We start from the raw sequence: 24,561 nt of genomic DNA, 5'->3' as shown, positions 1-24,561 counted from the left end.
CCAGTCGTCCACCGTGCCAGCTAAATGTTATTCACTTTAAGTTAATTTAATGTCAGTTCCAATACTTTTGCTCACTAGAAAAGTGAGTGGCTTTAAACAATAGGTGCTCTGTCCTCTGTCTGTTGTTTAACACATCTAGATGTAAATACCATGAAATAAAAGCTGGAATTCTGAACTTCTGTTTCATATTCATCTTTTGATCTGAAACCCAAATGTCTTCAATTTACAACAAAAACAAAGGAATTGACCTTGCCGTTCCAAAACCTTAGGAGGGGATTGTAGGTGTAAAATAAGATGATTAAAACAAATTTATACTGTCAGGAATGTGCTAATGACTCTACTGTATATACAATAGAAAGAGATGATTTTACCTTCATGTCTGGCTGGACTATTGCTCAATACGACAGACTTCAATCAAATGACTATTTGTGTGCTCGACTGAGCATAGTTTTTCCAGAGAGGAAAAGAAATGTGTGCTGGATTTCACATTATGTGTACATTATCCTGTATTTTTTTAACATCGCAATATATATCACAAGGTAAAAGAAAATCGCAATCTCATTTTTTTCCAATATCGTGCAGCCCTACCTCCCACGACTCATCCACATAGACAAAGCAAGTGAGATATGTCGTCATGTGACAGTTGCCTTTAATTAAACACATCTTTATCTCAGAATCATATTAATTCTATCTGGATTAATGAATCATATATGAGAATGTTAATATACTGTACAGACCCTTTCCAAAAAATGTGAATATCATGGAAGTTTATTTCCATTTCATCTATTATAGGGCCCACAATTTAAACAATTTCAAATATTTATTTTTACATAATTTGGGCTTCCAGTTCAGAAAACCAACAAAACTATAAAGAAATCAGACCAAATTTTGCAGGCCATAAATGTTTTAAACTGAGTGTGACACACTAATCATGTACTAAACTCAAAGGACCTGCACAGGTTTCCCCAGGTGTCATTAAATCGCTTCAGTTTAGTTCAATTGTCACAGTTGGGTTCAATTTGGGGAAGACTGCAGACTTGACAACTGGCCAGAAGACCATCATTGATACCCTCCATAGGATGGGTAAGCGACAAAGGTTCATAGCTAAGGAGGCTGGCTGTTCAGAGTGCTGTGTCCAAGCATATCAGTGGAAAGCCTAGTGGAAGGACAAAATGTGGCAGGAGAAGATGCACCAGCAAAAGAGATGACCGTGGGCTTCAGTGGATTACCAAACAGAGAAGATTCAAGAATCTAGCAGATATCCAGAAAGAGTGGAATGAGGCGGGAGTCACAGCTTCAAAAACCACCACATTCAGACGCATCCGGGAGATGGGCTACAACTGTCGGGTTGCTCGGTCAAACCGCTTCTGAGCCAACGTAGGAAGTGTCTCAACTGGGCTAAGGAGACGAAGGACTGGACTGTTGGCCAGTGGTTTCGAGGTCCTCTTTGCTGACCAAAGTAAAGTGTGCCTTTCATTAGGGAATCAAGGTCCAAGGGTTTGGAGGAAGACGGGTGAAGAACAGAACCCAAGCGGCTTGAGGTCCAGTGTGATATATCCACAGTCAGTCATTATTTGGAGTGCAATGTCCAGTGCAGGTGTTGGTAAACTCTGCTTTCTTAAATCCAAGGTCACCGCAACAGTCTACCAGAATGTTTTAGAGGATCTGTATGGAGAGTCAGATTTCAGAGGATTCAGAATGCCGCTCCCCTCGATTCATCTCGCAAGTCTACGCTCCCTACCCAACAAAATGGAAGAGCTTTATCTTCTCACAAAGACCAGTAAGGACTTCGGACATTCCTGCCCTGTGCTTCACGGAGACATGGCTTTGTGAATGCGTCCCCGATGGTGTTGTAATGCTTTGGGGCTTCCAACTACACTGGGCAGACCGCGTCACGGAGCTATCAGGGAAAACAAAAGGCGGTGGGATATGCTCCTATATCAACGAAAAATGGTGTACCGACGTCAGGGAGCTTAGCACACACTGCAGCCCAGACTTGCAGTCGCTGTTTTTGAACTGTAAGCCATCCTACTCACTGCGCGAGTTCACCTCTTTCATACTCACGGGTGTCTACATTCCTGCTCTAACAGGAATACCGCACTGTTAATTAGCCCACGTCCAGCTCTGGGCTCGTCTGATCACTGCTTAATTCACTTAATACCAACATACTGGTAAAAACTTAAATCTGCGAAGCCTATGGTGAAAACAGTAACGAAGTGAACCAATGAAGCAAAGATCGAACTTCAAAGCCGTTTAGACTGCATAGACAGGAAACTGAAACTTCAACTGGCAGCCTGGATGAATATAAGGACACTGTTACATCCTATATGAGTTTCTGTAAAGATCAGACATGCAAACACCAAAGGCATAAAAAGGTGACAAAAAAAACAAAATCATTGTAGGGGGTCTGGGGGGATCCCCTGGGCCCTTGCAGATAATTTCTTTTTGTATTTTAACATAAATTAAGCAATCTGGAAGACTCTCAAGAGTAAAATAAGGCAAAATAAACACATTTTCTTCATGAAGAAAACCATTTATTTACACCGCAACTACATGTTGATGTACAAATTTAAGATTAAAATTTAATTTGCCTAATTTCTTTGGTTTTTTGTTTTGGCCTCCAATTTGAGCCAGGCCCAGCCCCACCTGCACCTGATGCCTGCTTCAAGCTGTGCCACATGAATAGAATCCGCCTCTTTATGTACTCTCATTCTGGAAAAGAATTGACTAACATCATTGTCTATTTCACTTCATTTTTCACTGTTACCAAATTCAAAGGCTAATGCCAAATGCTTCCTCCACGAAAATATTAAGTACAGTATTTTTCTGTTTTTATCGACCATCTCTGAATTGGAGTGTTAGTTCATTTTGTCTTGTGACATAATCCCTAACATTAACATAATCCCGTCGCTTAATACATTTAACATTAACATCCGTAATGTTACTAATTAGATAATTCTAGGCGCGTTTCCTAATTCATGGGCAGCCGTGGTCCAACGGTTAAGATCATCACCTGCCACCGTGAGGGACCTGGGTTCAAGACCCCGACCGGACCATTCGGCAACATCTCACTGCTGTGGTGTGCTTGAGCAAGACACTGATACTCCGAACTGCTCCCCAGGCATCTTAAGATGCCTCCTGCTCGAGTGTGTTCCACAAACAAGTGTGTGTGTGTTCAACAGTGCAACAAATACGACACTGACTGATCTGATGAGCAAAAATGTTGCTTAAACATAAGAGTAGCAATTGAGGCTCGCCGCTTGGGAGAGTAGCCAAATATTGTACTCAAGTAAGAGTACTGTTGCTTGACTATAATGTGACTCAGGTAAAAGTAAAAAGTAGTCCTCCAAAGAAATTACTTGAGTAAGAGTAAAAAGTACACAAAGAAATAATTACTCAAGTACTGAGTAAATAGTACTACTTTTTTTTAACCACAGCATGAACATCAAAAAATAAACTAAAATTAAATGTGAATGTGCAAATTCTGATGTTGCTGTGTGTGCGTGCATGTGTATGCACAGCCGTAACTACAACAAAACATCTGCAATTTACTGCAAGGTGTTTTCTCAAGTTATACGTGGGCTGAAATATCCACGTTTGGGGAGACAGTGTCAGATAAATACTACAATACATGAAAGCTGTTGTTTTTGTTCATCTAAATGTAAACACGAGTAGCGCGCCGTTGTGCCGAGTGAAGGAACAAAGGAGCAAGAGATCAGTACATCATCTGCAGTGATCCAGACTGCATCAGCCTGTTATGGTGAGAAAGTATCTAGACTATAAGGTAAACTCTCGATTTACAGGTCGATCTATGTTTCTATTCTCAGCCATGGTCACTTGTTATAGTTCGTGACCAAAAGAACAAGATCACGAATACAAGCGACGGAAATGAGTTTCCTTCGCAGGGTGCCTGAGATCCCTTAGCGATAGGGTGGCAAGCTTGGTCATCCACGAGGGGCTCAGAGTAGAGCATCGCGCTAAATGAGGTGGCTCAGGCATCTGGTTAGAATACATCCTGAATACCTGGGGAAAACCCAGCACACACTGGGGAGACTAGGTCTCTCGGGTGGTCTGGGAACACCTCGGGTACACCCGAGGGAGCTGGATAAAATGGCCCACGTCTGGGCCTCTCTGTTTAGGCTGATGGTCCCGTAACCCAATCCCGAATGAGCGGAAAGATGGATGAAATTGCCCAACCCTGTGTTAAAGTTTGTATAAATGTATTCGGACACGATGGGACGGGATAGGGATGTTTTAAAGTGATGTAAATCTACTCCGTGCATTCTAGATTCGAGAATTAATTTGAGATTCTAAATAGTTCCACATTATATGTAATGCTGGTTCTATTGTAGAAGACTGATTTCAGGCTCTGATAGGGTTCTTATGTTTTTTACTATAACTTACCAAAGTAATCTGATGGTCCAAGTCTGCCAACTTCCACAAACTCCTGATCCACCGACCGCCTCTGCAGCACTGCTGCTGTCCCCTAAAACCACATAAAAGTCGACTTGAATTGCATTCCAAATAAATGTACTGTGAAAATGCATGACGTAAAGAAGGTGGGCTGTCTAATCTAAACCTCTTGATGTAATGTAAACATTCTTAGCGTATCATTACAGTATGGCATATAAAGAGTGTATGGTATGAATGCAGATTTCTTCAATAGCCGCCGGTCTTTCCTGTCAATTTGCTGGTGGCACAATACCTATTAAATAGGTATTGTGCACTTGGACATGCAGTATAAATCCAGCCTGAGAAGATTGTGTATACCTCCAAGATAATGAAAAACTCGTCACCAGGCTCTCCTTGCATAACAATTTTCTGGTCATCCTCAAACTGCACTGTCTCCAAGGCATCAGCAACAGTCAGGCGCTCCCATTTGTCCAAAGACTCTGTTAACATGGTAAGGAAATATTAAGCATATGCAAAAAAAAAAAAAAAAAAAAAAACTTCAACTGATGTTTGAATGCACTAATTTGTAGGACTCACCTAAAATCGAAACTTTGCTCAGGAACTCCTCATACATCTTGCGCTTTCTTAGTGTGCTCCCCTATAAATCCAATCCAACACATAATTGATATGATGTGGCATGAGATAGACAATGCAGCTATTAATATTATTACTGTGCACTGTGATAAACCACTGCCTACCATGAGTATTCTCCTGTAACTGTCTCTGTCGATGCCCCACAGCTTGACATTGGACCTAGCACGGACAGAAGCTGCTCGAGGGGTCCCATAGATCAAAGCGAGCTCGCCAAAACTGCCACCCTCACCAATGCTGGTCACCCAGTCCTTGTTCACATACACCTATAATGAGATGCACAGAGTCGGTAGTTACTACAATCCACTGCAATTAAGTGTCATATGAAAGACATGTTTAATTACATTTGATCTTGCTTGATGGTACTGCTGCTTTTGGCATCTTTGAACATTTTATCCAGTTATAGACACCTAAATATTTAAATCGCATTACTGCCCCACTAAGCATATAGGTGAGAGTGGGTTTCACAGACGATCTGTCTGTGACTGTTTTTTAGAATAATACATGTGAACAATAAATGTCCTTATCAACACCAAAATTAACGTCTTAAAATGCAATTATGCCTTTGACTTATCCACTCCCCTCAAAAGTATTGGAACAGCGGGAGCATTTTTTTTTTTTTCCGTAAACACTTAAGATACCTAGCCTTGAGATACGAGTGACCCGGAACAATGAGTCCCTGCAAATTTTTATTGCGTAATAGATACAGCAATCCTCTACTATATCACAGCTCTTGCTTAAGCGCTCCTGCTATAGTTCATATTTTTATTCCAATTTTTACTTTATTTTTTTTATCCTGTTGATACAATATTTTTGTGTTATCCATTGCGCTTGCTCTCTCAATAGATTATAGAGTGCCAAAGAAAAAGTATTGGACCCATTCTCAAATTCTTATATTTTTGCATAGTTTCCCCATGTTTATGTTTAAGCTAATCAAACAAATGTAAATATCAGATGCATATAAACCAAGTGAACTTTAAATGCTGTTAAATAGTGATTTCAATTTTTCCCAGTGTCTTCCTTATTGTTGTGTCATGACCTTAACTGAGGCAAGGTAGGCTTGCAGTTCTTTGTTGTTGTCTGGAGTTCCTTTGTGGCCTCGTGGATGAGTCATTGCTTTTCTCTTGGGGTAATCTTTGAAGGCTGGCCAATCCGAAGAAGTTTTACCACTGTTCCACCGCTGTTTTGTATCCCTTTCCAGACTGATTGATGTCAATTACTTTAGTTCTCGACTGATCTGGAATTTCTTCGGATCGTGTTATTTTGTTGCAGCTTTTTTATATATGTTTTGTCCGACTTGTTTTTGTCGGGACCGATTCTGTTTAAGTGATTTCTTGATTAAACAGGGTAATCACGTTTGGGTGTGATCAGTGAAAATTGTAATTAGCCACAATTAATTCATGATTTAATAGGGGTTGGGGGGGTGTAATTACCTTTGCACACAGGGCCAGGTAACTTTAAGTAGTTCTTTTCCCTCTCCCTCCCTCCCTCCCTATGTGTGTGTGTGTGTGTGTGTGTGTGTGTATATATATATATATATATATATATATATATATATATATATATATATATATATATATATAAAATTAGGCTTTACACTATCAGGATTTTTGGGGCGGATCAGCAAGTTTAAAAAAAGAAAACGATAACCGATCACTGATCCGATCACAAGATGGAGCAATCTGTCTATTTACATGACTTGTTCATTTATTGTACATAGTTGTGTACTATATACTGTATCCATCCATTCATTTTCTGTACAGCTTATCCTCACAAGGGTTGCGGGGTTGCTGGAGCCCGTCCGTCCCAGCTCAAATGATTCTCTCGCATTTTAGACAAAAGTTAAAACACCACTAACCTCTAGGGGCATTCAAGGATTGGCCACTGACATAAGTTTAGGTCAAATCAACATTACAGAAATAATGGGCGCTAACTTACTTTAATTAAATTAATTTATTGCAATTAAATTAGTTTAATAAATACTGTTAATGACATGTTGACTCTAACTTTCTCACTGTCCCAGCTATATGGACGGGTGTTGTCCAGAGTTTGTCCGTTTGACCCCCCGGCCCCCCGACCCCTCCACGCGGCATGCTCCTCCTCGTGTACATTATTCAGGTGCTCGATGAATTTGTTGTGTTGAAGCATTCCCCATGACGTACTTCAGTTGTGCACAGACTGCAAATAACTAATGTGTTGTTTGTCTGAGACACCGCAAAATAGTCCCACACCGACGACGTGTTTTTTCACCGACCTGATTGAAAAAAACTTTATTGGCCGTCAGATAGTTATAGTACTGCGCAACAGGAGACGTGACAAGGCTAAAAATAAACTAGCGTTTGGATTCATACGTGACGAAGTCGCGGAGTTAAATGTCTTGTGCGGAGTCGATCGATGACATCATTGATCGGATCGGCGAACTATGACACGAAAGCCGATCAGCATAAAATGCTAATTAGCGGCCGATACCGATAACACCGATCAGATCGGCGTAAAGTCTAATATATATATATATATGACAACTCTAAATTGCCCGTAGGTGTGTGTAGGTCAACTGTTTCCAAAGTTTTCTTCTGGTACAGATAAGCCACACTCCAACTGAAGTTTCACCAGCATTTATTTTATTCTTTACACTAGCAAACACCGTGAAAATCGTGTGCGCCTTCTGACCACAAATGTAGGAGTTGTTACAGTCCTTGAGTGTCCATTTTCTTGTTTTCACCGACCAGCCTCTGTCCTCTGGCAGCACGTTTCCTTTTTGACTGATCATGTGACGCTGCATGCTGACTATTCAGCGCAATATACAATGTGACCAGTAGGTGGTATTAACATGCCACAGAACTTGTAGACATTTAAAACAAGACATTTTCTCTGTGGTAACATAAAACTCTGTACAAAAAGAACTACTTTTTGTGACAGGTACACTACCACCAAAATTACAAAGATTTATATTCACCCATATGTTAAACAAATTAAATCTTGTAATTTTCCCTGAATTGACAATCAACCATCAAGTTATGCCGCCTCAACAACATCAAAACAATGTAATCTTCAAACCTGCAAACCACTCTATTGCATTTGTGTTATCAGATTTTTGTACCTTCTCACTATAGTCTAGGACTCAACCAGTATTACTAGTTTTTTAATTGGTCGCTCAAGAAAGGATAGGTGCTTCAAACGTTCACCTTTCTTTCCTAAATCCCTCTGACCTATTTGGATCTTAACCTTTTGCACAAGATCATCATCATCTTCACTTGTCTGAACTACTCTGGCCAATTTCCACTAATTTCTGTGAATATTGTCCTCCTTGACAATCACTACATCCCCAACTTGGACATTTCTTTTAGGCGCATGGCACTGTTGTCTTAGGCTTATGTTGGCCAAGTATTCTTTGCGCCACCTGCTCCAGAATTGCTCTGTTAGATATTGCACCCTCCGCCACCTCTTTCTGGCGTACAAATCTTCCGTAACAAATTTGCCAGGAGGCGAAAGGGGAAGAGACATCTTCATTGTGAGCAAATGATTAGGTGTCAAAGGCTCAACACTTGTGGGGTCACTGATTGTATCTGTCGTGAGTGGCCGATTGTTCACAATCGACATGGCCTCGTAGAAGAATGTTCTCAATGAGGTGTCATCTAGCCTTCCTGTGTCTTGTGCCAAGACAGAGCTCATTACACTCCATGACTGTCCGGATCTGGCGTTGCCAAACTCCGCCCTTGTGACTTACTTCGGGAACGTTCATTTGGAAGTCACATTGGTTTCTAGCCAAATAGGTAGAAATCCTCTTTGTCTCACGCCAATAGACCTTTTTCAAACTCATTCTTTGCCCCGACAAAATTCGTACCTTCGTGACATCGAATCTGCCTCACTGCTCCTCTGATTGCTATGAAGCATCTCAAAGCATTTATAAATGCATCAGTGGTGAGATCCACCAACATGAATGGCTCTGGAGCTTAAACATGTGAACAACAGGCCATATCGCTTGCATTCTTTCCGACCTTGTTTTGTGTAGAAGGGGCCAAAACAGTCATGTCCAGTGTATGAGAAAGGGGGTGAGGGATCAACTCGGTCAACTGGCAAGTCAGCCATGTGCTGTTGTTCGATCGGTCCACGCACCTTTCTGCAAGTGACAACACTTAATATGTTTGGCCACTACCTTACTGGCACCTATTATCCAATAACCGCTGGGCCATTCTAGCACCTTTTTTTTTCCTTTGAAACCAATTGAGAGTTTCCTTGGCAGTATGTTTTGGATCATTATCCTGCTGAAATCTCCACCCTCGTTTCATTTTCATCATCCTCGTAGATGGCAGCAGATTTTTGTCAAGAATGTCTCGGTAGATTTTCCCATTCAACCTTCCTTCAATAATGTGACGTTTACCAGTACCATTCGCTGAAAAAGCAGCCCCACACTATTATGTTCTCACCACCGAACTTCACTGTTGGTATGGTGTTTTTAGGGTGCTGTACAGTGCCCCCCCCCCCCCCCCCCCCATGTGCATTATGGCATCCATCCACCCATTTAATTCAATTAGAACTGAACCGGCTGATATTCATTTGCACTGCAAGGGGCTGGATTCCTGTTTGATTATTGATAGATTTTAGGTATTGTCTTGGCTTTCCATGCCTTTTTGCAACTCCCTTTATTCATGTGTTGAAATTTCATTTCAAATTTTTATACACAACTTAATTTCTGAGCTTATTGGTTCTACTTTATTTGTACGTATGGATTACTTGGGTTATTCCCAACATCTGGTGAAATTTTCAGGTAACATTTTGTGAGAAAAATGGTGTTATATACTTATTTCAGCCGCTGTGCATACATCTAGCATTTATGCATTTTTTTAAGTAGCATTTATGCATTTTTTTGCGTTGGTAGATCATTTTAAGTCAAATCACATGCGTTGACTTCATGTTTCTTGTTGGAAGACCATCAATCCATTCATTTTCCGTAGCGCTTATCCTTACTAGGGTCGTGGCCGTGCTAGAGCCTATCCGAGCTGACTCTGGGCAAGAGGCTGTTCGCCTGCCAATCCCAGGGCACATATAAACAACCAACCATTCACACTCACATTCTGACGTATGGGCAATTTAGAGTCTTCAATTAACCTAAACCAGAGTAACTGTAGAAAACCCACGCAGGCATGGCGTTAACATGCAAACTCCACACAGGCCAGGCCGGATTTGAACCCTGGTCCTCAGAACTGTGAGGCAGTGGCTGTTTGCCTTCTTGACTTTGGAAATGGGCATCTGTGTGCGACACATTACCGTGGTTTGTGCATTTCAGGACTTGTGGCCTCTTGACTATTTCGACCGCTCCTGTTTTAATAACACTGACTAATGTATGATGTATGCAGTTGTACCAAAAAATAAGAAAATAATCTTACATCCATCTCTCCCTGGTCAATAACATAGAAGTTGTCTCCCTCATCACCTGAAACAGGAAAAGGTAGAGGTAAAGAAATTAATAGGCTTTACACAATCAGGATTTTTGGGGCTGATCAGCGAGTTTAAGAAAACGATAACATATCACCGATCCGATCATAAGATGGAGCAATGTGTATTTAAATGATTATCTTCTTCTTTTCCTTTCGGCTTGTCCCGTTAGGGGTCGCCACAGCGCGTCATCCTTTTCCATGTAAGCCTATCTCCTGCATCCTCCTCTCGAACACCAACTGCCATCATGTCTTCCCTCACGACATCCATCAACCTTCTCTTTGGTCTTCCTCGAGCTCTCTTGCCTGGCAGCTCCATCCTCATCATCCTTCTTCCAATATACTCACTATTTCTCCTCTGGACGTGTCCAAACCATTGAAGTCTGCGCTCTCTAACTTTGTCTCCAAAACATCGAACCTTGACTGTCCCTCTGATGAGCTCATTTCTAATTTTATCCAACCTGGTCACTCCAAGAGCGAACCTCAACATCTTCATTTCCGCTACCTCCAGCTCTGCTTCCTGTTGTCTCTTCAGTGCCACTGTCTCTAATCCGTACATCATGGCTGGCCTCACTACTGTTTTATAAACTTTGCCCTTCATCCTAGCAGAGACTCTTCTGTCACATAACACACCTGACACCTTCCTCCACCCGTTCCAACCTGCTTTGACCCGTTTCTTCACTTCCTGACCACACTCACCATTGCTCTGGACGGTTGACCCCAAGTATTTAAAGTCCTCCACCCTTGCTATCGCTTCTCCCTGTAGCCTCATTCTTCCCCCACCAGCCCTCTCATTCATGCACATATATTCTGTTTTACTTCGGCTAATCTTCATTCCTCTTCTTTCCAGTGCATGCCTCCATCTTTCTAACTGTTCCTCCAGCTGCTCCCTGCTTTCACTGCAGATCACAATGTCATCTGCAAACATCATGGTCCACGGGGATTCCAATCTAACCTCATCTGTCAGCCTATCCATCACCACTGCAAAAAGGAAGGGGCTCAGGGCTGATCCCTGATGCAGTCCCACGTCCACCTTAAATTCTTCTGTCACACCTACAGCACACCTCACCGCTGTTCTGCTGCCCTCGTACATGTCCTGTATTATTCTAACATACTTCTCTGCCACTCCAGACTTCCGCATGCAGTACCACAGTTCTTCTCTGGGTACTCTGTCATAGGCTTTCTCTAGATCTACAAAGACACAATGTAGCTCCTTCTGACCTTCTCTGTACTTTTCCATCAACATCCTCAAGGCAAATAATGCATCTGTGGTACTCTTTCTAGGCATGAAACCATACTGTTGCTCGCAAATACTCACTTCTGTCCTGAGTCTATCCTCCACTACTCTTTCCCATAACTTCATTGTGTGGCTCATCAACTTTATTCCTCTATAGTTGCCACAGCTCTGCACATCACCTTTGTTCTTAAAAATGGGCACCAGTACACTTTTCCTCCATTCCTCAGGCATCTTCTCACGCACTAGAATTCTATTGAACAAGCTGGTCAAAAACTTCACAGCCACCTCTCTTTGATGCTTCCATACCTCCACAGGAATGTCATCAGGACCAACTGCCTTTCCATTTTTCATCCTCTTTAATGCCTTTCTAACTTCCCCCTTACTAATCATTGCCACTTCCTGGTCCACCACACTTACCTCTTCTACTCTCCCTTCTCTATCATTTTCCTCATTCATCAACTCCTCGAAGTATTCTTTCCATCTAGCAAGCACACTGCTGGCACCAGTCAACATATTTCCATCTCTATCCTTAATCACCCTAACCTGCTGCACATCCTTCCCATCTCTATCCCTCTGTCTGGCCAGCCTGTATAGATCCTTTTCTCCTTCTTTAGTGTCCAACCTGCCATACATGTCATCATATGCCTCTTGTTTTGCCTTTGCCACCTCTACCTTTGCCCTGTGTCGCATCTCAATGTATTCCTTTCGCCTCTCCTCGGTCCTCTCAGTGTCCCACTTCTTCTTAGCTAACCTCTTTCCTTGTATGATTTCCTGTACTGTGAGGTTCCACCACCAAGTCTCTTTCTCTCCTTTCCTGCCAGAAGATACACCAAGTACTCTCCTGCCTGCTTCTCTGATCACCTTGGCTGCAGTGGTCCAGTCTTCTGGAAGCTCCTGCCGTCCACCGAGAGCCTGTATCACCTCTTCCCGAAAAGCTGCACAACACTCGTCCTGTCTCAGCTTCCACCACATGGTTCTCTTCTCTGCCTTTGTCTTCCTAATTTTTTATTTTTTTATTTTCCTCCCCACCACCAGAGTCATCTTACACACCACCATCCTATGCTGTCTAGCCACACTCTCCCCTACCACTACCTTACAGTTGGTAACCTCCTTCAGATTACATCGTCTGCACAAGATGTAATCCACCTGTGTGCTTCTACCTCCGCTCTTGTAGGTCACCCTATGTTCGTGCCTCTTCTGGAAAAAAGTGTTCACTACAGCCATTTGCATCCTTGTTGCAAAGTCTACCACCATCTGTCCCTCCAAGTTCCTTTCCTGGATGCCGTACTTACCCATCACTTCTTCATCACCCCTATTACCTTCACCAACATGTCCATTACAATCTGCACCAATTACGACTCTCTCTCTGTCTGGGATGCTAAGAACTACATCATCTAGCTCCTTCCAGAATTTCTCTTTCACCTCTAGGTCACATCCTACCTGTGGGGCATAGCCACTAATCACATTACACATAACACCCTCAATTTCAAATTTCAGCCTCATCACTCGATCTGATACTCTTTTCACCTCCAAGACATTCTTAGCCAACTCTTCTTTTAAAATAACCCCGACTCCATTTCTCTTCCCATCGACACCATGGTAAAATAATTTAAACCCTGCCCCTAAACTTCTAGCCTTACTGCCTTTCCACCTGGTCTCCTGGACACACAATATATCAACCTTTCTCCTCATCATCATGTCAACCAACTCCCGAGATTTTCCTGTCATAGTCCCAACATTCAAAGTCCCCACATTCAGTTCTTGGCTCTGTGTTTTCCTCTTCTCTTTCTGCCGAAGAACCCGCTTTCCACCTCCTCTTCTTCTTCTTTGACTTCGACCCACAGTAGCTGAATTTCCAACGGCGCCCCGCAGGTTGACGGCGCCGGTGGCGGACGTTGTTAACCCGGGCCACGACCGATCCGGTATGGAATTCTTTGGATGAACGCTCATATTTGTTTGGCAAGGTTTTAAGCCGGATGCCCTTCCTGACGCAACCCTCTGCATTTATCCGGGCTTGGGACCGGCCTACAGTTTGCACTGACTTGTGCCACCCATAGGGCTGTATTTAAATGATTATATATACCGTAATTTCTCGTGTATAATGCGCATTTTCCCCCCCAAGAAAATTGTCAAAAGTCAATAGTGTGCATTATACATAGGTATAGGGACAGATGGAAAAAACTTTCACATTTTATAAATGTATGCCGCCATCTAGTGGTTATGAAAAAGCTGTACATTCATTCCAAAATGCCACCGCCACCTTGAGGTTATGAGAAAGGTGTACACTTTCATTCTAATATGCCACCGCCACCTAGTGGTTGTAAAAAAGGTGTAGCCTACACTTTCATTCCAATATGGCAGGGCTACGCATGATTGCATACATGTACAGTTCTGCTCATAAGTTTACATACCCTGGCAGAATTTGTGAAACAGGTTTTTTTGTTTTGTGTATGTTGTTAAATATGACTGATGACTGAACAACAACCATCATTAATTTCTTCATAGTTATGTTTTGTTTATGATAATGCTTTTCTGAAATGCTTGACCGTTTAATTGTAGTCTGATCCACACATTACATGTTGTCTGTCTCAGACGTGTTGTCTGTCCCACACCACCGCCGTTTTTTTAAAAAAATAACTTTATTGGTGGTCAGATATTTACAGTATTACAACAAAAGACACGCAACAAGGCTAAAAATAAACTAGCTTTTGGATTCAAATATACTATAAACGATGGCGACGCGGAGTAAATGTCTTTTCCGGAGATGTCATTGATTGGATCGGCGAATTATGACACAGCCGATCAGCATTAAATGCTAATTATCGGCCGATACTGATCAGGCCAAAATCTTCTCACCTTGAATGATGACTGTTTCTCCAGCAATGTAGTTGACAGAAAACATGGCATCAAATATGTCACTGAAAGACCAAAAACAATTGTTTCAGGAGCAAGAAATGTTAATCAAGGATTGGAAGCAGCTTGTTGATTGGACCGATGCGATACCTTCTCTCATTGCTGTCTAAGTGGGCAAAGAGGATGTTCTTCTCCATGGCTTTACCCAGAGCTGCCATAGTCTTGTAGTCTTTTGGAATGACCTGATAGAAGAGCGAATGAGAGAATTGTGTTTCATAGTCTACAATTGACAGACATGCAAACACCAAAGGCATGAAAAAGGTGACAAAAAAAAAAACATTGTAGGGGGTTCTGGGGCGGATCTCCCCGGCCCACCACTAGGGTTGGGCCTCGAGAATCGAGAACCGATTGGAACCGGGAGTAATGTTCCGGTTCTCCCGGAATCGTTCCAATTTAAAAATTTCGGTTCCCAGTTTCGATGCCTACAGTCCGCCCACCCCCAGGAAGAATTGCCGAAAACCAACAAAGCAGCGGCGAAAACCAACGAAGAAGGTACATGAAGACGTGTATGTGCCCGACGGCGGCGAACAAAAGTGTCTCTTAACTTTGTTAAAATTAATGAGCAATCCGGAAGACTGAAGAGTACAATAAGGCAAAATAAATTTTCTGCACACAGAAAAACATTTATTTAAACCGCTCAAGTACATGCTGATGTACAAATTTAAGATTAAAATTTAATTTGCCTAATTTCTTTTCTTTTTTGTTTTGGCCTCCAACTTGAGCCAGGCCCATCTCCACCTGCACCTGATGGCTGCATCAAGCTGTGCCACATGAATAGCATCCTCCTCTTTAAGCACTCTCATTCTGGAAAAGAATTAACTAAAATCATTCTGTTTCCCTTCATTTTTCACTATTACCAACTTCAAAGGCTAAACCCAAATGCATCCTCCAGCAAAATATGAAGTACAGTATTTTACTTTTTAATTGGCCATTTCTGAATTTGAAGTTAGTTCATTCTGTGTTGTGACATAATCCCTAACATCGCTCCGTTGCTTAACATTAACATCCGTAAACTAATTAGATAATTCAAGGCATGTTACCTAATTCACGGGCAGCCGTGGCCCAATGGTTAAGATCATCACCTGCCACCGTGATGGATCTAGGTTCAAGACCCCGACTGGACCATACGGCAACATCTCACGGCTGTGGTGTGCTTGAGCAAGACACTGAACTTTTCCCGGGCAGCTTAAGCTGCCTCCTGCTCCAGTGTGTTCCACAAACAGGTGTCTGTGTGTGTTCACTGCAATGGGTAAAATGCAAAGAACAAATTTCGTGTGCATGCATGCATGTTCATGACAATAAAGGTGGTGATTCTTCTTCTTAATACAAGATGTACTAATGTATCAGCTCTTGTCGCCGATGTTACGTGTGCTTCGCGGTTCCACTGGGGACACGATGCGCAGCACCTCAACGAAAATACAAATGACCAGTGCAACAAATACAACACTGGCTGAGCTGATGAGCAAAAATGTTGCTTAAACGTAAGAGTAGCAAAAGAGGATGTCCGCTCCAAGCATGGGTAGAGTAGCCAAATATTGTACTCAAGTAAGATTACTGTTACTTGACAATAATGTGACTCAAGTAAAAGTAAAAAGTAGTCATACAAAAAATTACTTTTACGGGTTCTGACTGTTGTTTGTGGCTATGCACCAAACAGCAGTTCAGAGTACCCACCCTTTTTGGAGTCCTTGGAGGGGGTGCTGGAGAGCGCTCCGGCTGGGGACTCCATCATTCTGCTGGGGACTTCAATGCTCACGTGGGCAATGACAGTGAGACCTGGAAGGGCGTGATTAGGATGAACGGCCCCCCGATCAGAACCCGAGCGGTGTTCTGTTATTGGACTTCTGTGCTCGTCACGGATTGTCCATAACGAACACCATGTTCAAGCATAAGGGTGTCCACATGTGCACTTTGCACCAGGACACCCTAGGTCGCAGTTCGATGATCGACTGTGGTTGTGTCATCGGACTTGCGGCCGCATGTCTTGGACACTCGGGTGAAGAGAGGTGCGGAACTGTCAACTGATCACCACCTGGTGGTGAGTTGGCTCCGATGGTGGAGGAAGATGCCGGTCTGACGTGGCAGGCCCAAACGTATTGTCAGGGTCTGCTGGGAACGTCTGGCAGAATCAGGTTTTCTTTGTAACGGAGTAAAAGTATCGTTACCTCTTAACGGCAGAAGTGGCGGAAGTGTTTTTTTCTGGTCTCGTCAACTCCTGTGACTTCTCCAAAGCAGGTCCCGAGCGCACAGGCAGAACCTCAGGCCAATGCCCTCGCATATTAGTCCTCCGTGGAGTAATATTCAGAAATTATGTGTGTGGATAGTGGATGTGTGGAATGGATCTAGATGCCAGCGTTCAAGGGGTACGAAACAGCATATGACATTTTGCGACAACGGCAGCGGGGGGGAAACCCCCCCAGGAAAAAGTGTGTTAAATGTGTTAAACCAACATTATTTGATTATTTTCAAGGAAAAGAGGAGAAAATTACATGAGTATACCACATTTTAGTCATGTGCAACCAAAAATTATGTACTTTTTTCCAGTATTCCACAAGCCTCTCCATTGAAGGGAGCCAACTCCTGAGAATATTTTTTTTTTCCTTTGCAACTTAAGGTCACTTAACTCTATTGCACATATTGCACAGGAGGGACAAGATGCCAATCATTTCACTGTTCTTCGATCCATACATCCATTTTCTACACCACTTATCCTCAGTAGGGTTAGGTTGGGGCATAATTTGAATTTGAGCGATTCCAGTTCCTTATTTCGATTCCGGTTCCAAACGATTCTCGATTCCGATTCTTTTAGGGGCCTGGGTCACAAACGTTTGCATGGTTTAAATAAAGGGTGTCCAAATTTTGAATACCCATTTACTTAGCAGCCCGCAGCATTGACTAAAATTAACATTTGACTCTGGGTTCTTTATAACCTGTATCAATATCAATCTTATAAACTAAATGTGTGTGGAACTAACCCAATTGAGTTAATATTTATTAATGTTACATCTGTTATGTGTGCCCTGCGATTGGCTGGCGACCAGTTCAGGGTGTACCCCGCCTCTCGCCCAAAGATAGCTGGGACTAGGCTCCAGCACGCCCACAACCCTAGTGAGGATAAGCGGTACAGAAAATGGATGGATGGATGGAATGTTTCAGCGAAAAGGAGAAAACCCACGCAGGCACGAGGAGAACATGCAAACTCCACACAGGCGAGGCCAGATTTGAAACAGGATCCTCAGAACTGTGAGGCAGATGTGCTAACCAGTCGGCCACTGTGCCGCCTTCACTGTTCTTACTTTTACAATTACATATCAATTGTAGTTGCTTTTTTTAACTGGCTTTTCAATTTTAAATAAATTACTACCGCAAATTTGCCCTTTAACTATTGCCTTTAACTCGTGACTGTACATATCGTAACTGTTTGCTTGGTGTGATATATTGTGGAGATTTTGTTACTGTGAATGCTGCTACTAGATACAGGAATTTCCTTGGGATCAGTAATCTACCTAACCTAACCATTATCTTTTAATTGAGGAACCCTGCAATAGACCATTTTCAAAAATGCCATCACTGGCCACACTTTCTGTTGCTAAAACAACCATTTCATTGGACATAATTCATAATTTCAATTTAAGAGTATGTGTTTTTAACATATTTTAACTCAATGTAGACAAATTTCAAAGTATTTGACAGACAGAAGGGTTATTTTCTTTTTAGAAGTTAGCAACCAATTCCTAATGTGCATTATTTCCACCTACTGTTTGTTTATCAGCTGTCCCACTTTGCCTTTCAGCTTTTTAGCGCGTAAATGGAAAAAAAACAACAACATAACTTTTTCACAACATAACAACCACATACCATTTTTAAATTAAACACAAATGTGAACGTGCTCAAAATGAAACAAGCATTCAGCGGTTAATACAAGCTAAAATAATTCAACATTCACTCCTCCTGACCTTTCTGACATAGGAAGCAGCGTCTTCCTCCGTGTAAACCTCAGCACTAATGGCCCCTCTCCTGCTCCTGCCCCTCACCACAGGATTCATTGGTGGAGAAACTTCCTCTTCACGGGAGTCCATGGACTTCTGATGTAACGTCATCTGCTGGACCTCCTCCTGTTGGTGCAAGTAGCGTCAACTGTCAGTAATATTCATTTACATGACAAAAGTACCTAAACGGCCATAGCACCATGGCTGAAGAGATAGAGTGGTTGTCAAGCTATCAGAAGAGTTAAATTGAAGCATGGTTCTCCAAAACATGTTGTTGAACATACCTAATCCCAATTACTAAAAATTATTCACTGTCAATGATTGACTGCAAGGAATTTGTATGTAATTACTGTTAAATTGATTGTAAAACTATAAGGTGAAAAGGCGAACATACTCTGTTACAATAACATGTTGGATGATATATAAAAATGCTGCAGTGATCGTACCTCTATTTATTACATGTACTGTACATACAGCGACTGAACTAAGTATTTAACACGTCACCATTTTTTCACTAAATATTCTTCCAAAGGTGCTATTGACCTAAAGATTTCACCAATTGTTGGGAACAACTCAAGTAATCCATACATACAACGAACATCGAAAAAATAAGATCAGAAATTAAGTTGTGTGTAAAATGTGAAATGACACAGGGAAAAAGTATTGAACACATGAAGAAAGGGAGGTGCAAAAAGGCAGGGAAAGCCAAGACAACACCTAAAATCTATCAATAATCAAACAGCAATCCAGCCCTTTGCCGGTCCAGTCCTAATTGATGGTCTACAAAAAGGTCTCATTGCCAAGGTGTGAGTCAAGATACATCTCATGATCGGTAAGAGCAAAGAGCTGTCTCAAGACCATCGCAAAGTAAAATATAATGATGGCATTCCTTACAGGCGCATATATAAGCTTCTGAATGTTCGAGTGAGCACGGTTGGGGCCATAACACGTAAGTGTAGAACCAATAAATTCCACCATAAATTTGCCTCGATCAGCTGCTCCTCTCAAGATTTCTGACAGAGAAGTGCAAAGAATAAATCAGAAGAGTTGTCCAAGAGCCAAGGACCACCTGTGGAGAGCTTCAAAAAGACCTGGAATTAGCAGGTACTGTTGTCACAAGAAAAACAGTGAGTAATGCACTCCGCCGTCATGGCCTGTATATACGCTCATCACGCAAGACCCCATTACTGACAAAAAAAAAAAAAAAAAGCATGTCAAACCTCGTTTAAGGTTTGCTGAACAACATTTAGACAAGCCAGTTAAATACTGGGAGAATATAGTCTGATGTGATGAGATGAGTCTGATGAGAGCAAAATTTAACTGTTTGGATGCAATAATGCACACCACGTTTGGAGGAGAAATGGCACTGCACACCACCCTAAAAACAGCATACCAACAGTGAAGTTCGGAAGTGGCAACATGATGGTGTGGGGCTGCTTTTCAGAAAACGGTAATGGTAAACTTCACATTATTGAAGGAAGGATGAATGGGCAAATGTACTGAGATATTCTTTGCAAAAATCTGCTGCCATCAATGAGGATGATGAAAATGAAACAACGGTGGACATTTCATCAGGATAATGATCCAAAACATACTGCCAAGGAAACTCCCTATTGGTTTCAAAGAAAAAAATAAAGCTGCTAGAATGGCCCAGCCAATCACCTGACTTGAATCCAACCGAAAATCTATGGAATGAACTGAAACTCAAGGTCCATATAAGAAGCCCACAGAACCTTCAAGATTTGAAGACTGCTTGTGTTGAGGAATGGGCCAAAATTGCACCAGAGCAATGCATGCGACTAGTTTCTCCGTACAGGAGGCGTCTTGAAGCTGTCATAGCAAAAACTGGCTTTTGTACAAAGTATAAAATAAATACCAGTTGGCGTGTTCAATACTTTTCCCCAGTGTCATTTCACATTATTACACACAACTTAATTTCTGATCTTATTCTACTTTCTTTATATGTATGGATTACTTGGGTTGTTCCCAACATCTGGTGAAATTTACATGTCAATAGCACCTTTGGAAACATATTTAATGAGAAAAATTGTGACGTGTTAAATACTTATTTCATCTGCTGTATGTAACAATATGCAGCATCACATACAGTATAACAATGTAATTTATGGGATGGAAAGGTGGGAGGCAGCAGTCTGTACTACATGTACCAGACGTTTGGCACCCATGCAGGATATGGGTGTTTAAACACTCAGTATTCACAGTCAAAGGGTTCACCAACCACACTTCGCCCGCTGTGACTGCACAAGCACATTACAAGTCGCTCACTCTGTGACTGAAATAAAAATTTAAACTAGAAATGGTTTTGTTTAGTTTGAAAATATCATTCATCCATACATCCATCCATTTTCTACCAATCGTCCTGTTGAAGGTCACCTGTGAGCTGGAGTTTTTAAACCATTTTAAACATACAAAAGGCAGGGTATCTTTGAAGCCATTGTGTGAGTATTTTGCTTAAATCCAATCTATTATACATATTTTATGAGAATTGTATATGTTATAAGTAGACTTTACACCGATTTTATCGGGCTGATCGGTATCGGCCTATATTTAGTATTTTATGCTGATCGGCTGATCTGCTTTAATGTCATAATTCGCTGATCCAATCAATGATGTCATTGATCGGCTGCACAAAAGACATTTACTCCGCGTCGCCGCGTGCACAGTATATTTTAATCCAAAAGCTAGTTTATTTTCAGCCTTGTCGCGTGTCTTTTGACGTAGTACTGTAAATATCTGAGGACCAATGAAGTTGTTAAAATAATAATAATAAAAAATAATTATTTTTTTTTTTTTTTTTAAACGGCGGTGTGGGACAGATAACACGTCGGAGACAGGCAACACGTAATGCCCGGATCAGACTACAAGACAAATTTGCTCTTTCACGATTGCACTGTCAGACTACTCCAATAAAATCTTGTATTCCGATACCACCGCATCCCGTTTTTTACGATCATTGGGCTTTATCTTGTCAACTAAAATGCGACCGGATACACTCGTTACCGTGGCGACGACAACAAGAGTGGAGCGAGCCGGCTTGACTGTATTATAAGGACAAAATGGGGAAAAACGTGGGTTGGTGGTCACCGGTGCTCAGGACAAGAGAGGACGTTCGTTTAAGGCTTGCTTGAGGTATGTTCACGTACTTTTAATACGGCTAACAAGCAGGCAATAAAATGTTATGTAGCCTAGAAAGCTAGTGGTAGCATGAACGGTTGGACATAAACATGCCGCCGTTCTGCCGAATCATGTTCTAAGGTTTCGGTGTGGATGAAGTAATTTAATTAAAAATAAAGTAACTGAATTACAGTAAGTTAGCACCCATTATTTCTGTCATGTAATCTTTGTTTGTTTGACTGATTAGAATACACGATCTGACGAAAGCAGTGATTTCCAACAGGTATGGAGCCAAGGAACATATTTTACAATTTAAAAATCTCACGGCACACCAACAAACAAAAATGTCACAACAAGTGGATACATTCATTACTGTATTTACTTCCTGCCATCTAAAAGAAGACCATTCATTTGTTCTGTCTGTCACTATGCCTCACTGGCATAGAGGACCAAAGATACATTATTTATTGTAAATATATTTTTTTAAGCAATTAAGTACAGAAGTATATACAGTAAATGAACAGCTCATTTAAATAGACACATTCCTCCATCTGGTGATCGGATCGGTGATCGGTTATCATTTTTTTAAATTCGCTGCTCGGTGATCGGCCCCAAAAAGATAAGATAGATGGTGTTGCTGTATGACTGCTGCAGATTTGTTAAACTGACAGCAAAACTAGTTTTCACATGCATGTTCCTTGTTAGTAAGCCAACAGTGTGTATAACTCGCGCATATATGACTCGGCGTTATCGTGGAAGCCCTACAATACAGTACGTCACTACAACAGTTATTGACTCTTAACTCTTCTATACATATGGAGTGAAGCAAACAAATGCTCCAGTAATGTTTTGTTCAGTTACTGAATTTGTTTACTTTTGAGGCACACAACAGCGGCTTGCTTAGCCTGACTGTACTGCATAGTGTGATTTTACTCGACTAATGACACGTTTTTATTTCCACCTTTTGCTGCAACATTCTATACACAGGTTTATCTCTCACTAATGTACATACGATGGAATCAATGTGGCAGTCGCTTTATAGTCAATACTGCGATATAGCATTTTTGGGTCATGGTACGATATGGTATGATATGGCACAGCCCTACTGAATCACGTCGTAAAGCCACTCCTGCTATATCAAAGTTTTTTGTTTGTCGTAATGTAAGAAACCACCTTCTCCAGTCTCTCAAAGAGGTCCCTGAGGAATGCCATCGGTCGTTCGGGCCGGGCTGTGCACAGCTGGACAATGCAGTCTTTGAGCACCTGCTGAATGTTGTGCTTCTGAACATAGACCTCACATTCTCGCAGCTTGCGCTCATCTTCATTGCTTGTACTACATGAAGCCATCCTTCTCTTGTGATCTACAGCAGGAGGAGAAAGAAATTAGGAATTAAAGGTAGTAGAAAGGACAAGCTTAAAAAGGCCTGGGTTACACTGCTTAAAAGATTCAGTGTCAATAATGACAAAACTACAGTGCACCTAGAAGGATGGTAGTCAACTATTAATTTGTGAAGTTTGCAACTATTTTCTCTAAAGGAAACAGTGCAAATAGAAATGAGTCAAGATGAACACTGTCCTGATCATAAAACTCAAATCAACAGGAAGTGTTTTATGTATTCTTTTAACATGCTTACTCTCACTGCCATAATTAACTACAAATAAAGTCATGTAAATATCATGGTCACAAAACTGCAGTTCTACCACTAAAGCCAAATTTGTAGCATTGGTATATTACAGAGTCAATATTTCCTAGGTTTGTTATTTTGTCCTATGGTCATTATAACATCTTTCCTCTTTCACTTGCCAATAACAGTGCTGAAAATGTAGTATTTAATAATCATAATAATAAATGCAATACAATTCAAGATTACTGTCGTTGCATACTATAAACAGCTTTTGGTTGAATTTACTACTTCTTTATTAATTGTATATGTGTTAAATACACGAACACCTCTTCAATTTAACGAAGACGACGCGAAGTGGTGAAATAACTTGCTAATTTAAGAGTAACGACATAGGTAATCGCTTACGGTGACTGTAGTGTCGCTTTCCTCAAGCTAACGTTATGCGTACAATAAAGTTTATTAGCAGTGGAAAACTCTCTCCGTTTGCTGGGAATGAAAAGCTAGTCCATGGGCTAATAATGAAAAGAGAATGTAGCAAGTCTGAAAGTAATTCGTAATTGACATTGTCAATTTTAATTTTTGCAAACACGGCTAACTTTTAAAACACACACGCAAACGCCCAAAACGATAGAAAATGATAACTGCAAACATCTTCAATATTCAGTTCGTTCATTCAAAAACATATACACGTTGCAGCTAAGAATACAAACTTGTCGAAAAAGTCCTTACCAAGTCCCGATCGTGGCGTTGCCTGTTTGTTTTCTTTTCGGCCCGCAGTTGTAGAGAACTACTTCCGCTAGCACAGTTTCACGCTAACTTCCTGTTTTCAAAAGTACTGCACGACGTTTGTGCACTTTCAGTGTGATGCGCTCCGTTACTGAACGTTCAAGCCGCCGTGGACCATCTGATGAAAACGGATACTTCAATAAAGTGAATGTTGGAACTTTTGTGCTGTCACTCTTCCAAGCGGGATACTGAAATCCATGAAACTCTGATCAAGCATATTAAAACACTGCATTATATATTCAATACATATTTTCACACCAGATATGTACAAACATATTTTTGTTTCTGAGGATTAAAATATAATAAATCATCCATCCATTCTCAGTACTGCTTGTCCTGTTCGGGGTCACGGGGTGCTGGAAGGGTGCTATCACAGCTACCCTTCACACCCTGAACTG

The 24,561-nt window shown here is 41.5% G+C and overlaps 1 protein-coding gene across 1 annotated transcript in view; it reads right to left on the bottom strand.

Moving 5' to 3' along the window:
* prkar1aa (protein kinase, cAMP-dependent, regulatory, type I, alpha (tissue specific extinguisher 1) a) overlaps window positions 1-24,194 on the bottom strand; it is a 30,594-nt gene extending 6,400 nt beyond the window's left edge. Inside the window, exons 1-10 of the mRNA XM_061701278.1 lie at window positions 24,107-24,194; window positions 22,926-23,113; window positions 18,585-18,743; window positions 14,719-14,810; window positions 14,572-14,633; window positions 10,431-10,477; window positions 5,151-5,309; window positions 4,990-5,050; window positions 4,771-4,892; window positions 4,405-4,486 (exon numbers count right to left, since the gene is read on the bottom strand). Coding sequence (XP_061557262.1) covers window positions 4,405-4,486; window positions 4,771-4,892; window positions 4,990-5,050; window positions 5,151-5,309; window positions 10,431-10,477; window positions 14,572-14,633; window positions 14,719-14,810; window positions 18,585-18,743; window positions 22,926-23,099 — 958 coding nt within the window. The 5' untranslated portion in view covers window positions 23,100-23,113; window positions 24,107-24,194. The remainder of the gene's footprint in view (window positions 1-4,404; window positions 4,487-4,770; window positions 4,893-4,989; window positions 5,051-5,150; window positions 5,310-10,430; window positions 10,478-14,571; window positions 14,634-14,718; window positions 14,811-18,584; window positions 18,744-22,925; window positions 23,114-24,106) is intronic.
* Between the last annotated feature and the right edge of the window lie 367 nt (window positions 24,195-24,561).

This window comes from Phycodurus eques, chromosome 16 (genome assembly GCF_024500275.1).
Source record: "Phycodurus eques isolate BA_2022a chromosome 16, UOR_Pequ_1.1, whole genome shotgun sequence".
Lineage (NCBI taxonomy): Eukaryota > Metazoa > Chordata > Actinopteri > Syngnathiformes > Syngnathidae > Phycodurus > Phycodurus eques.
The sequence above is the reverse complement of the archived record's forward strand: the minus strand, read 5'-3'. Positions and strand labels throughout refer to the sequence as shown.